The following is a 13662-nucleotide window of genomic DNA, read 5'->3' as shown; positions in this document are numbered from 1 at the left end:
ACGAAGCTCTCGTCCAAGCGTTATCCCCATATGGCAAGGTGCTCACTGTCACCAGTGGTTTGATGAGCGGGCGACGCGGCGTACTCACTGGAACGCGGTATGTTCGAATGGAGATGAACGCCGCTAATCCTGTGCCGAACTACCTGCGCATCTCCGGTCACCGTGCTACGTTTGACTACCGTGGTCTCCAGCGTGTATGTCGATGATGCGGCTCAGGGGACCATCTACGAGCCCAGTGCACAAGACGTTTGGCTCCGGCTACTTACCGTGTTATGACCACCTCTTCAGGTCCTTGGACCCTGGATCACACATCACACCAACTGTAAGTGGACCTGGCACCCATTCGACACCTTGTTGGGATGTGATAATGCTCCTTGAGAACAGTGCTGACTGTTTATTGTTCAGCTCGACCGCTTCCGCGCTAGGCCTAACCGCCGGCCTAGTATGAGTGGAGGCGCCCAGCGCGACGCGGCCAGCGTCGCAGCGGGCGTCGCTGCTGGAGGCGACGCCGCTCGCTCATGGCGTGCTCTACATGCTGACCTTCGTCCCACTGGTTCATCGGCTGACACCTGCGCAGCGGATCTGAAGAAACCATCTTCATGGGAGCCTAAACCTCCACCACTGCCCGATGCGGACTACAAGGTGATTCTTCGGATACGCGGGGGTCTCGACTGTACCAAGTTGCACCCCTGTGTCTTACGACAACTCGTTCTCAAAGCAGTTGGACTTCCCATCAGCAGCCCTGATCAAATCAGGGTCAATCCCACCAGTCACACAGTGCTCGTGAGTACGTCAAGCATGGACCGAGCAGATTTATACCACAACATCCGGACCTTAAAGTTCAACGGAGTCCCCTACGAAGTCGTCACCCACGTTGCCGACCCTGTAGATTCTTGTCGTGGAAGGTTTCATCTCCCTCTGGATTACGCTGACGAGGAAATCCTTCCAACCCTCCAAAGATGTAATCCAGCCATGACCATTGGGGCCGCTCGCCGACTGAGCACCACCGAAACCATCTTGGTTGTTTTCCGTGGCACGCACGTCCCTTTTTACATCAACTACGAAGGCTGCACGCTTCGCTGCCGCCCATTCCGACTGAAGGTGGAAGCCTGCACCCGTTGCCGAAAAATTGGACATCGCCAGGATGTCTGCCCCTCTACTCCCGATGCAATCTGTCACAAGTGCGGACTGAAGGATTCCTCAATGGACCATGAATGTGAACCCGTCTGTGTCGTGTGTGGTGGAGCTCACATCACCGGTTCCCCATTGTGCAAACAGCGTTACAAGACTAAGACACCTAAATACCAGACACCTAAGCCCTCAGAAGTTCCATCATCCCGGACACCGAGCCTTAATCGCTCGCAAGAGCGTGGCCCACAGCGGGGTCGCAGCAAGAGCAAGAGGCGGGGCCCAAACTCGACTCCCAAAGAACTTGACTTCCCGACCCAGTCAACGAACCCCCATTCCACCAGTCATCTGCCAAACCCATTAAAGGTAAGCTGGGCACAGGCAGCTTCCTCTAACTGCTCCTTATCTCAAAACATTAGCCTAGAAAAAGTTCTAGCTGAAAACGCTAGCCTCAAGGCAGAAATTCAAAAGTTAAAGCTCGAGCTACAATCCCGAATGCCCCTTAGCAATCTTTCGCAGCATTCCGAACCACGATCTTTCATTCCTGCTCAATCGCCCCCTGCTGTTGAACCCACGATACCTCTTCCTCCTACTGACATGGACACTACAATGCCTCGAGACACCTCCCAGCTGCCACCCTCAAATAAGCGCAAAACCCCTGCCACACCACGCGAAGAAGAATCTCTCAGCGACACAGTTCTAACTCTTAACGATAGGATAAACGCCCTCGAAAATAAAACACAGAAGAAATTCGCCGTCATTGAAAGTAAGATTTCTCACATAGAGAGCAGATTCACAGCTCAGGAGACGGGCCAAGCTGCCATAAATGACAAACTTGACAAGTTTCTAGATTTTGTACAAACTCAAATGCAGCAGACCACTGCATGGATTGCGGCCGTCACGGCCAATAATCCAAATATAGCCGTACCCGCCTTCTCTCCTACACCCCCTCCCGACAATGGCTGCAAACCCTAATCGCTCGAACTTTGTAGTATGGCAATGGAACTGCAGGGGGTTCCGCAAAAAGAAAGCGACTCTTCAACAATATTTGGCCTCCTGCCCCAAACCCCCTGCAGTCATTGCCCTACAAGAGACCCACGGAAACATAACTTTTCCCGGTTACAGTGTACACCAAACTAAATCTCTAAATTCTCCCGATACTGCAATATTAACGCAAAAACATTTGACGGTAACTCACTCTAATTTCGACGGCGTCGATGTGGAGCACAACTTTTTGGAGGTCCTTCCTTGTAAAACTCAAGAATCGCCTTTATACGTATTAAACGTCTATAGTAGGCCACAGGCGAAACACCATCGCTTCAATACTCTCTTTGCCCGAGCCATTGCGGCCGCGAAACATCACCCTCTCCTAATACTTGGTGATTTTAATGCACCAAATCAAGTATGGGGCCACTCTGTTTCTACACCCAAGGGTAGGGCTTTGTGGGTTCACATACAGGATCACCGCCTCACCCTCCACAACAATATAGACATGCCCACTAGATTAGGTAATAGTGTAGCTAAAGATACATCTCCCGATCTTACACTCAGCCATCGCGTTCACTTTGTCACATGGACCAACCTGAACATTAACTTCGGTAGTGACCACTACATTATTCAAACTACCATACACTTCCGACACAAACCTTTAGCTCCCAAGCGCCTGAGCCTTATTAACTGGAACAAGTTTCGCGAGGCCCGTCACTGCTCGGCGCCTACTGAGATAGATGATATCTCGGAATGGGTACAGCAATTGCACACTGACACAAAAACGCATACCACCATGTTACCACCTGATACGCCTTTTACAATAGTTGACACCCGACTTCTTCACATGTGGGAAGCTAAGCAATCTCTCCTCAAACGCTGGAAGAAGAGGCGACACAATCGCCGACTGAGACTGAGAATTGCGAGACTCGATTTGCAAATTCAGGACTATGCCATACAGCTTGCTTGTCAACAATGGACCCAGAAATGCGAAAGCATGCATGGCCACCTAGACAGCAAGATGACATGGCAGCTCCTGCGGCATTTATTAGACCCTACCATATCACGTACCGCAAATAATCATCACATTAACAAACTACTTCACTCGCACAAAGGTAACTTAAACACTCTTTTTAATGATCTTCGCGACAAACACCTACCCAGCGCGTATCGATACGATGCACCTGACTATATCGGACAACCAAATGATGATCTCAGTAGCCCCATAACGGAGGCTGAGGTTAGACACGCGCTTGCGAACCTTCGCACCTCATCTGCACCAGGCCCTGACCTCGTCAATAATAAACTTCTCCGCAACTTAGATGAAAACTCAATTATAGCCCTCACTAAATTTTTTAACCACTGCTTCGACACTTCTACCTTGCCGGCTGCGTGGAAGGACGCCAGAGTTATTTTCATACCAAAACCTGGTAAGCCCATAAACACAGCCAACCTACGTCCGATTTCCCTCACTTCATGCATCGGGAAAACACTTGAACATGTAATCCTCAACCGCCTTAGCAAATTTATAGAAGAACACAACTTATACCCTCACGAAATGATAGGCTTCCGTAAATCCCTTTCCAGTCAAGATGTCATGCTTCGACTGAAGCATGACATCATTATCCCTAACTCTAGTCTCGATACTCAAGCAATTCTCAGTCTCGATCTCCATGGGGCTTTTAACAACGTCAGCCACACTGCCATATTGAGTGAACTGAGCGCTATAGGCGTTGGTAAAAAGATTCATGATTACATATCTGCGTTCCTTTCGAACCGTACGGCAACTATTTACATTGGGTCTGAACACTCTTGTTCTTACTCCTTGGGGAGTTTCGGCACACCTCAAGGATCAGTGTTATCACCTTTCCTTTTTAACATCGCGATGATGCCGCTGGCTCGAACGCTGAGATCCATATCAGATCTCAAATTTTCACTTTATGCAGATGATATTACCCTCTGGATGACAGGCGGCTCCGATGGGCACATTCAGGAAACTCTGCAGACTGCTGCTGACAGGGTGGTGGTTTGTGCGGGTAACATGAATCTGACCTGTTCACCCACTAAATCTGAACTGCTCCTCCTTCCTGCCCATCGGGGCTCTGAAAAGCACATCTCTGATATACAAATAACACTGAACAATACACCCGTGCCTAAAGTTGACAGACTCAGGGTGCTTGGACTACACATACAACGAAATCGACTAAACACACACACCATTAAAGCACTTCAAACAACTGTGGACCACACTCTACGCCTTATAGGCAGGATATCTAATAAGCATGGCGGGCTACGAGAGGCAGAGCTCCTCCGCCTCATCCAAGCCTTCGTCCTCAATAAAGTGACTTATTCTCTCCCTTATCTGTTCCTTCTGAGAAGAGAACAAAATAACGTAGACACTTTGTTACGTAAAATCTACAAATTCGCTCTCGGAGTCCCCATTCGAACGTCCACCGCACGGCTCATGGAGACAGGCACATTGAACACCTTAACGGAACTTATTGAAGCACACTTAACTTCACAATATGCTCGTCTTTCCAACACACAGACCGGAAGATACATACTCGATACCCTCAGTATCAGGCCAACTCCAACCACTAACGCCAAACACACTATTCCGCGTGAAATACACAAGAATCTACTCATTCCGCCGCTCCCTAAAAACATGCACCCTGTGCACCACGAGCAACGTCGACGACAGCGTGCAAAAACTCTCGAAAAACGATTTTCTACTTCTAAAGAAGTGCTCTACGTTGACGCTGCCGAATACAGTACTCGTCCTTTTTTCGCCCTCTCAGTTGTGAATTCGCTAGGTCAGATATCTGCTGCTGCTTCTATTTCTGCTTCCTCTTCTGAGGAGGCGGAAGAAGCAGCCATAGCTCTGGCCCTTACAGTTCCAAATTATTCACTTATTATTAGTGATTCAAAAACTGCCATCTACAATTTTGGAGCGGGTAGGGTGTCCAAAACAGCCCTCTCCCTCCTTTTGGCCCATCCCCCGCAACAAGACACGGCTTTAATATGGACTCCCGCGCACGCGGGCCTTGCCGGTAACGAGGCGGCTCACGCCAGCGCCCGAGGATTTACGTTCCGGGCGCAGGCGCTGGAAGAGCCAGGCCACGTTCCGACAACGGCACCGTTTGCTGCGCGGGATCGCCTTTTAACATTTCACGACATCTGTAGTCACTACCGCCTTGGTCGTTTATCCTTACCGCCGCTAACGTCGAAATCCATACGAAGGCGCGAAGTACTGTGGCGACAGCTGCAGACTCACACCTTTCCTTCTCCTTACATTCTTCACCTCATGTACCCTTCTCTTTACCCGTCCTCCTCCTGTAAATATTGCTCCGCACAGAAAGCAAATCTTAATCATATCATGTGGGGGTGCTCTAAGCACCCCCCTCCACCGTCCCTTCGAAAACTAATTAGTAATGAGGAGCAGTGGGAGGCTGCCATGCGCAGCTTGAAACCCGACGTCCAGGAGGCCATCCTGGGTTGGGCAGAGAGGGTTGCGGAGGACTATCGAGCGTAGCAATCTCTCCTCATCTCTCTTCCATTGCACCTTTCCTTTACAAAGGAAAAATAAAGTTTATACCTACCTACCAGTGCACAACACCGTATTGTGGTCGCTGCGGTGTGCACGGTCACGTTAGTGAAGGATGTGACCGCCCATGTCGACGCTGCGGGGACGGCCACCCAACTGTGGTTTGCCCTGTCCGCCGCTCTTACTCAGACGCTGCCGCTGGTGCCTTTCCACCACTGACACCGGCAATGGAACCAACTACCGACTCGGGGGACGCAGAGGAGGTCACCGACGCTGTGCTGGCCTCACCCCTACAAGTTCCTTCAAACGAAGCGCACAACGAAAGCGCGATTGTCGATGCGACGCTTGGCGCGTCGGCCTCCCCGCTGGTGCAGGAACCGTGCGCTTCGAAAGACGCAACGCACTGCCCTGAAAACGGCGTCGGCGTCTCTTCTTTGACGCCACTTGATGTTCAGTGCACAAATGACCCCAGTTATCAGGCTGCTGCTGTTGGAGTTGGCCCTACGACCCCGGTTATTTTGGAAAACAGTGGCGAAAACACCACAGCCTCTTCTGTTGCGGCCGCTCCGACCATTTCGACATCGCGTCGTACACGTAAAAAATCGCCCACACAAAGGGTGCCTACACCGGACTGCCGAGACGCGGACAGTGCTGCCAGCATCAAGAATGTGGATCCAAGCTTGCCGGCGGCTCAGTCCCTACCTCCTCAGGACACGTCTTCGGAAGACGGCTTCAGCCTGGGACTGGATAGTAGCATCGGACTGTCTAGCCTTGCCGATTTTGACGTTGAAATGGGAGCTCCACGTCAAACAAAGCGAGGGCACACTTCCAGCTCTTGCTCCGATGAACGCAGTGATGGCCATGGCAAATCCCAACGGTCCAAAAAACCTCGACCCTCTTCTGGAGGGTCGAACAGTGCGTTGTAATTTGGTCGAGCAAGTGTCCCCTGGACACTTTCCAGGACACCGTCTAGAACTATGCGTCCAGGTTAGTCTTTACTTTTTATTATGACTACTACACTGCATATTATTTCATTGAACGTTCAGGGTTTTCGCAGTCCGGCAAAGCAGGCTGAAGGGATTAGTGTCGCCCGCGCTGCAAATTGTGATGTTTTGTGCCTCCAGGAAACAAATTTTTTCTCGCTATCCGACGTGCTTGCTTTTAAACGAAGGTTCAACCTAGATTGTTATTTCTCTTTTGCTACATCTCGTTTTACGGGAGTAGGTATTATTATTTTTAACCGAGCTCTATTAAGGGATCATCATGCTTTTTACGATGGCGTGGGCAGGGTTTTGGCTTTAGACTGTAGCTACTTTTCTTTCAGATTAAGGATACTGTGTGTGTATGGGCCAGCGCAAGCTGGACAGTCTAATGACTTTTTTAGAGACCTGGATGTGTTTTTTCTTGACGGTCGTGATGTCATTTTGATTGGCGACTTCAACTGCGTTCTAAATACGCGAACCGATGTACAAGGTCTTGGCTGGGGCCGGTCTGCTTGGAATTCACGCGAGCTTCACCGCTTTGTCCACCACTTTTCATTACTAGACGCGCACAATGTAGTGCACGGAAATACCTTTGTTTGGACATGGCGACGTGGACGATCCTCCAGCAGGCTCGACCGGGCTTATATCCCACGAGCGTTAGAGGCGTTTGTCTCTGATTTATGCGTTCCGTCCTTCCCACCTTCTCCTGTGTACGTATCTGATCATCGGCCTATTGTCTTGAAGCTCGAAGTTCCATTTTCTTTCTCAGAAAAGCCATGGCGTCTTGATGTTCGCGTCCTGCAGGACGCGCGCTCAAGATCAGATTTGTCACGCGCAATACGTGTGCCGCTCACGGCGTCTGGTCCTGAAGATTGGGATGCGCTTAAAACACAGTGGCGCCTGCGCTGCGCAGTAGAGGGGCGTTCGCTTCGTCGACGCGTTTCTGAAGAGCTTGCTGATACCGCGATGAAGTTGCGCATTGCTATGCGCGCCGAGACGCCTTCTCCTCTGATGCGAGCGTGGCAGCGTGAACTGCGTGAACGCTTTCAGCGCTTGACTGCTGCTTCGTCCCTGGCGGCAGCAGCATGGCGCTGTAGACACAACCCATGTGCACATCCCGAGGTGCTGCGCTACGCGAGACATTCCTTTTTTGGGCAATCAGAGTCACCTGTCTCTATGACAGCACAAATACCACCTGCGCAGCGGCTTCCTACGCGTGATCGATCTGTTTTCTTGGCGCATTTTGAAGCAATGTCGTGTTCGGCCATGCGGACTAACTGTGATGAAACACCGCCAATGCTTAGAAGTTTGCCCCGTATTCCTCAAGAAGCTGCAGATTGCCTGCACATCCCTCCGTCGGCTGAAGAGGTAAAGGTGGCACTGAAATCTATGAAACGTGGAACGGCCCCAGGGCCAGACGGTTTACCTGTTGAGTTTTACTTGACATTTTGGGATGAGATTGGTGCTACATTTACCGCGGTAATCCGGCGATGCTACGAGGACGGTGTCTTTCCATCAAGTTTTCGAGATGGACGCATTGTGCTTATTCCAAAGGGTGATGCTTCCTCTGTTAATCCTGAAGATTGAAGACCTATCACGCTCCTCAACGTTGACTATAGGATATTCGCGGCGGTAGCCGTTCAACGTTTGAGGGGTCTGTTGAACACCCTAATAGGTCATCACCAGACTTCATCAGTGCTTGGACGAGAAATACACAGCTTGTCATATACGACACGGGATATCATAGCTTATACTTTGTCGCGATCTGCGCGTGGCATCCTTGTGTCTTTGGACCAGGAAAAAGCGTTTGACCGACTAGAGCACGCGTATATCTTTAATGTGCTCACAGCCTTCGGCTTTTCTCATTCGTTTGTGGAAATGATTAAAAATACGTACACTGGTCTGAAAAGCACACTAGTTCTGGATGGTTGGGAAAGTGCCGCTTTTTCCGTAACACGTGGGGTCCGTCAGGGATGTCCATTGTCTCCTGTGCTATTTGTCCTCAGCCTTGAGCCATACTTGCGTGCTCTTGACGCGGATTCACGTGTCCGGGGTCTTGCGCTTCCTGGTAGCGGTGTCGTGAAAGTCACAGCTTTCGCTGATGATATAACCTTGTACCTTTCAGATGAAGATAGCCTTTCACGCAGCCTGCATGTATTTTCCCAGTATGGCGACATTTCAGGTGCAGCGTTGAACATCTCCAAATCCCGGTATTTCTTCATTGGCTCTCCAAACTCCAGGCTTAGCGCCGGTGTTCCCATTCAGCCGGCCACGTCCCTTCGTATTTTAGGTATTTCATACAACCACTACGACATTTGCGAATCTGTTTAGTTAAACGCTCTCGAGGAAGTAAGACTGAAAATTCAGGATGCACAGGATTTTGACTTCCCGCTTCTTGAGCGGAGGTACCTTGCGCAGACTGTATTTCGCGGTCGCATTTGGTACCTTTCTCACGTCGTGCAACCATCTTTACGTATCGTGCGATCACTGCAGTCTGCTTTGTGTTCCTTTTTTTGGTCAGGCGGCACTGAGCTGGTCTCTCGCGCGGCACTGGGACAGCAGCGTGCTCAAGGAGGCTTTGCTTTCCCTTCAGTGTCCATACGCTGTCGGCTGCTGGCACTGCGTTTCCTTTTGCGCCTAGTGCAAGGGGAGGAATCTCCCGCACGAACGCTTGCATATTACTTTCTGGGTACTCACCTTCGCCATTTGATGCCTAATGCGCAACTTAACAGGGGGCCACAGTCAATAACACTTCCTGCGTTTTATGCAACAACTGTTGTATTTTTTCGCCATGTCAAGTCGAGCTGTCCTGGCATAGATGTTTTGAACAACCACATAGTTGAGACAACTGCTGCTTTGTTGCTTCCGTTGGTCCCGCCAGCCCGCCGTGCTCGCTCTAGACGGGTGTCTTGGAGCTCCTTAACGGCTTGTTTTCTGCCTGGACACCTTCGGGACTTCATGTGGCGCCTGGGATGGGGTGTACTTCCCACTCTCGACCACCTCGAAAGGTGGAGAATAGTCCAGTCAGCAACATGTCCGAACTGCTCCCTTCGGGAAACAAATCAGCATTTTCTGAGGCATTGTATCATTGCTCGCGTTTTTTGGAGAGCCGTACATGCTGGATTTCACTGCCTCAGAGTAAATCGCTTCGTTTCTTCTGGGCGTTGTTCGCGAGGCCGCTTCGCTTGTCTTCTCATTGTTGCCGGCGCTTTCTGCCTCTGGCGCAACCGCTGCGAGGCGGTTGCAGCGGGCCGCCGCCGCCGCGCGCTCTACCCGATCCTAGAACGATTGTACTCGGAGCTGCTGTCTGTTTTGTCGGAGGAGCTCTTCTTCCTCGGTGAAGAGGAATTTCTTCGGCACTGGTCTTGCCCTTTTGTGTCGGTCTATGACGGACGAGTGAAACTTGTCTTTCGGCCGGCCTGGTATTGGTAGGCTGATCTGTCGATGTGCCGGCAGAAATGGCATGCCAACATGTAAATATGCAAAATGTACATATTTATGTTTTATTTGTCTTTTGTTTACCTTGAAGTATTTTGTGGTTGTGTTTGTGTGAACCATCGAATGTACATGTTTTTTCAACGTCATCTCATATCCATGTTCATGTAAATGACGTCTGTCTTGTCATCATCGTTAGAGTATGTCTAAGACGGAAATGTTCTGTTGAGTGTTATTGACGTTTGTGGCAATAAATTTTTTCTAAACACAGAATGATACACAAAACTTCACGTTAACCGAATCCCTTCCCCGAATCCCGAATCCCGTTAACCGAATCCCTTCCCCGGCACCTCCACCAAATGTGACGGAGCGAGGTCTTGGCTTACAGGACAGCGTCAACCGAGAGTCGGCAGCCGAACAAGATGTCTGAGTTGCCTCTCGTGCAAGCGCCTAACACACAGGCGTCTTCTTCATCTTCGCTAAGTGCCACGCTTGCTCCTGTCGATGATTCACCGTAACAATATTTACGAAGTTTCGTGGCAATTTGAGATTGGAGAAGCAAACGACGAAGCGTCGTGCTTCGAAAAAGGGTACGAACTTGATTCAACTGCCCGCATAAAAGCGAAAAAGCTGCTCGCACCAGAGAGAAAACAGCGCCGTAAAATAACGCCGTGATTGCAAAGGAGCCATGCCAGAGGCTGCGAACGCGAGACAATGTAATCTGAGAGGAGATAATGGATGCGGGACAGCCCGGTTGAATGAACAAAATCGTACACAGAGGAACCATGAAGTGCCAGCTAACGGAACACCCAAGGCCTTATTTTATGTTATCTAGGAAAAGGCACATTATATATATATATATATATATATATATATATATATATATATATATATATATATATAGCGCCACATATTCCTTTTCACATTTCAGATCTCGTGAAAAATACAGCAATGAAGGAACACCTAAATAAAATAAATAGCACCTACCGAGAGTTCACGCTGTAACTGTGACCACGTATTCATGAACTTCACTCACGCAGCGACGCAAAAAACAGCACAAAGAACAAAATTTTCCGCTCTTGATGTCACTTTTTGTTATTTTTATTCCGACACAAGTGTACAATATGCACCCTCGCTGCCATGCTGCGTTCAAATGCGTAATTAAACTCACTCGCGTGGCAACTCATCTCTTCGCATATCCTCGGTAAATTATATTTCATTTTTACTTCTGGCAAAAAAAAAGTGGATGCTTACTTGAGCTCCAGACGTGCGTGGGACTCCACATGTTTGCTTTATTTCTGAGTGACAGGGTGGTGCCTAAAAATGGTAATTTCGGCACAAGCCCTTCGATTCTGCGACTCCCTTTTCAAGCGGAAGACGTGGAACATTAGAGACACCGGTGTTTTGAGATTTATTGAGCATGCGCTTAGACTACACCGCTTCGCTTATCGTGATTTCCCCAAGATTTTTATTTTCATCTCCGAAACTGTTAAATCTGGCCATATAGGATTTAATGCCTAAAAATATTACGCCATTTCACGCTGAAGGAAACCATGTGTAGATGAGAAGCAGCGAGCGCTAACGCTTGCACTGGTGGAGGCGTTGTGCAGCAGGGAAACCTGGAGAGGCACACAAAGCACGAAGTAATGGACCAGTGGAACATGCCAATCACTGCTAATGGGCAATGAGAGGAAGAAGACTCCGATTAGATACAGAGACCCGCAGGCCACATTTAGTTAACGGCACTCTGCGAATTTTCAGTGTTCCACAGCGCAGAGGAGAAATCTTTCATCGGCACTGCCTTGGAGGTTAAGGATTAGTGACTATATATACGGGGTGGCCAATGAACAGTTGTGCAGTGAGAGCAGCCGTTTTTTTTTTCAATCAAGAAACTCGCTAGCAGGCGCTGCCTTCGTCGGCGTTGCGAGGCGAGAGGGGGGCAGTAAAAGAGAGAGAGGGGGAGGAATGTGCATGCGCAGTGTGTGTGTGTGCGAACGCCACTGGGGGATATGCCTAGAGGAGGGAGAGGGGGAGCGAGCGTTGGCTAGCAGAAGCTGCCAGCGTCGGTGTTTCGTTGCGAGAAATTGGGGAGTGAAGGAGAGGAGGCAGGGGAAGGACTTGGTATGCGCAGTAAGGGTGGTCACGCCGCACACCACATTGAGCTCGACCCTAAGACGCTTCGCATCTAAAGATATCATAATCGTGAACGAGTGCTTGGGCACATCAGTGCATCAAACACGGTCCTGCGAACACCGCTCTCTCTGCACGCGGTCCAGATATGGACCGTCCCTACACTGCATTGCTCATCCTGCCCTTCATTTCATCTACCGGCCCTTCATTTTATCTGCTGAAGATGCTTGTGCGGAATGAGCCACTCATCTGGCAACCTGGTGCTACAGTCAACGCGGTATCTTAGTCGTTCATGTAGGCACCATTCGTAATGGCAGCCAAGTGGCACTTGTGCAGTTGTGTCTTAGAAGCCACGACTGCACCAGTGGAGCTAGCTTCATATCACCGCATCGAACACGGTCATTTCATTTCATTTTATTTCCTTAAAGACCCCTTGCGGGGCATTACATAAGGGGTGGGTACATAAAAATTGAGCAGAAAACAATCGTTTGTCCTTAAGTGAAAGATGATTAGTGATACTGGTTGTGAAGGTAGAAGTACAAGTAATGGCAGGAATGTCGCCTGAAAGGCCATTCCAGGCAACTGCTGTGCGAGAAAAAATGATGTTGAAAAAGTAACGGTGCGTGCACGTGGGCATGCGACTTGAAGAGGATGATTAGTTCGTTGAGAGATGTACGCTGGGGGAGCAAAATAAGGTGGCATGCGCATCGAGCTGTGAAACAACTTATGAAATAACGAAAGACTGGTGATACGGCGGCGGAGGGAAAGGAGGGGCCGTTGAAGTTCTGCCTTTAGTGATGATACGCTGACGTCATGGGAGTAAGAATTATTGATAAACCTAGCAGCACGGTTTTGAATACACTCAAGGGCGTCTTCAAGATAGGCCTGTTGCGGGCTCCAGATTGGGGAGGCATATTCAAGTTTAGTTCTAACAAGGCTTTTGTAAGCTAATAATTTTACATTTCTAGGTGCGTTACGTAGATGACGTCGCAAGAATCCCAATGTTTTGTTTGCCGATGATATGACTTTCGTGATATGCAAACCCAATGAAAGATCGTAGCAGAGTGTGACCCCCAGATATTTAAAAGAATTAACAGTTTCAACTGGAACATTACTGATGGAATATGGAAAAACAAGTGGAGAACGGCGGCGGGTGAAGGATATGGCTTTGCATTTGCGAGGGTTAAGTTCCATTAGCCAATCATCGCACCATTGTTTTACATTGTTAAGATCACTCTGTAGAGCTAATTGATCAGAAGCGTTACAAACAGTGTGGTAAATAACACAATCGTCGGCAAACATTCGAATTTTACAGGATACATGAGTTGGGAGATCGTTAATAAATATCAGGAATAAAATCGGGCCCAGAACCGACCCCTGCGGGACGTCCCAACACCTCTCTTCATTGCAGGTTATTTATTTACCGCATGCTTGTTGCACCCGTACAAAGCACTC

The 13662-nt window shown here is 49.3% G+C and overlaps 1 protein-coding gene across 1 annotated transcript; it reads left to right on the top strand.

Annotated features, from left to right (window-relative positions):
- Window positions 1-205: 205 nt before the first annotated feature.
- Window positions 206-5717, top strand: LOC142772180 (uncharacterized). Its single transcript, XM_075874342.1, has 2 exons — window positions 206-322; window positions 406-5717. Exons 1-2 carry the CDS (start codon window positions 206-208, stop codon window positions 2101-2103), a joined length of 1815 nt encoding a protein of 604 aa, XP_075730457.1. The 3' UTR covers window positions 2104-5717.
- The last annotated feature ends 7945 nt before the right edge of the window (window positions 5718-13662 follow it).

This window comes from Rhipicephalus microplus, chromosome 9, assembly GCF_043290135.1.
Source record: "Rhipicephalus microplus isolate Deutch F79 chromosome 9, USDA_Rmic, whole genome shotgun sequence".
In the NCBI taxonomy this organism is placed as follows: domain Eukaryota; kingdom Metazoa; phylum Arthropoda; class Arachnida; order Ixodida; family Ixodidae; genus Rhipicephalus; species Rhipicephalus microplus.
The sequence above is the reverse complement of the archived record's forward strand: the minus strand, read 5'-3'. Positions and strand labels throughout refer to the sequence as shown.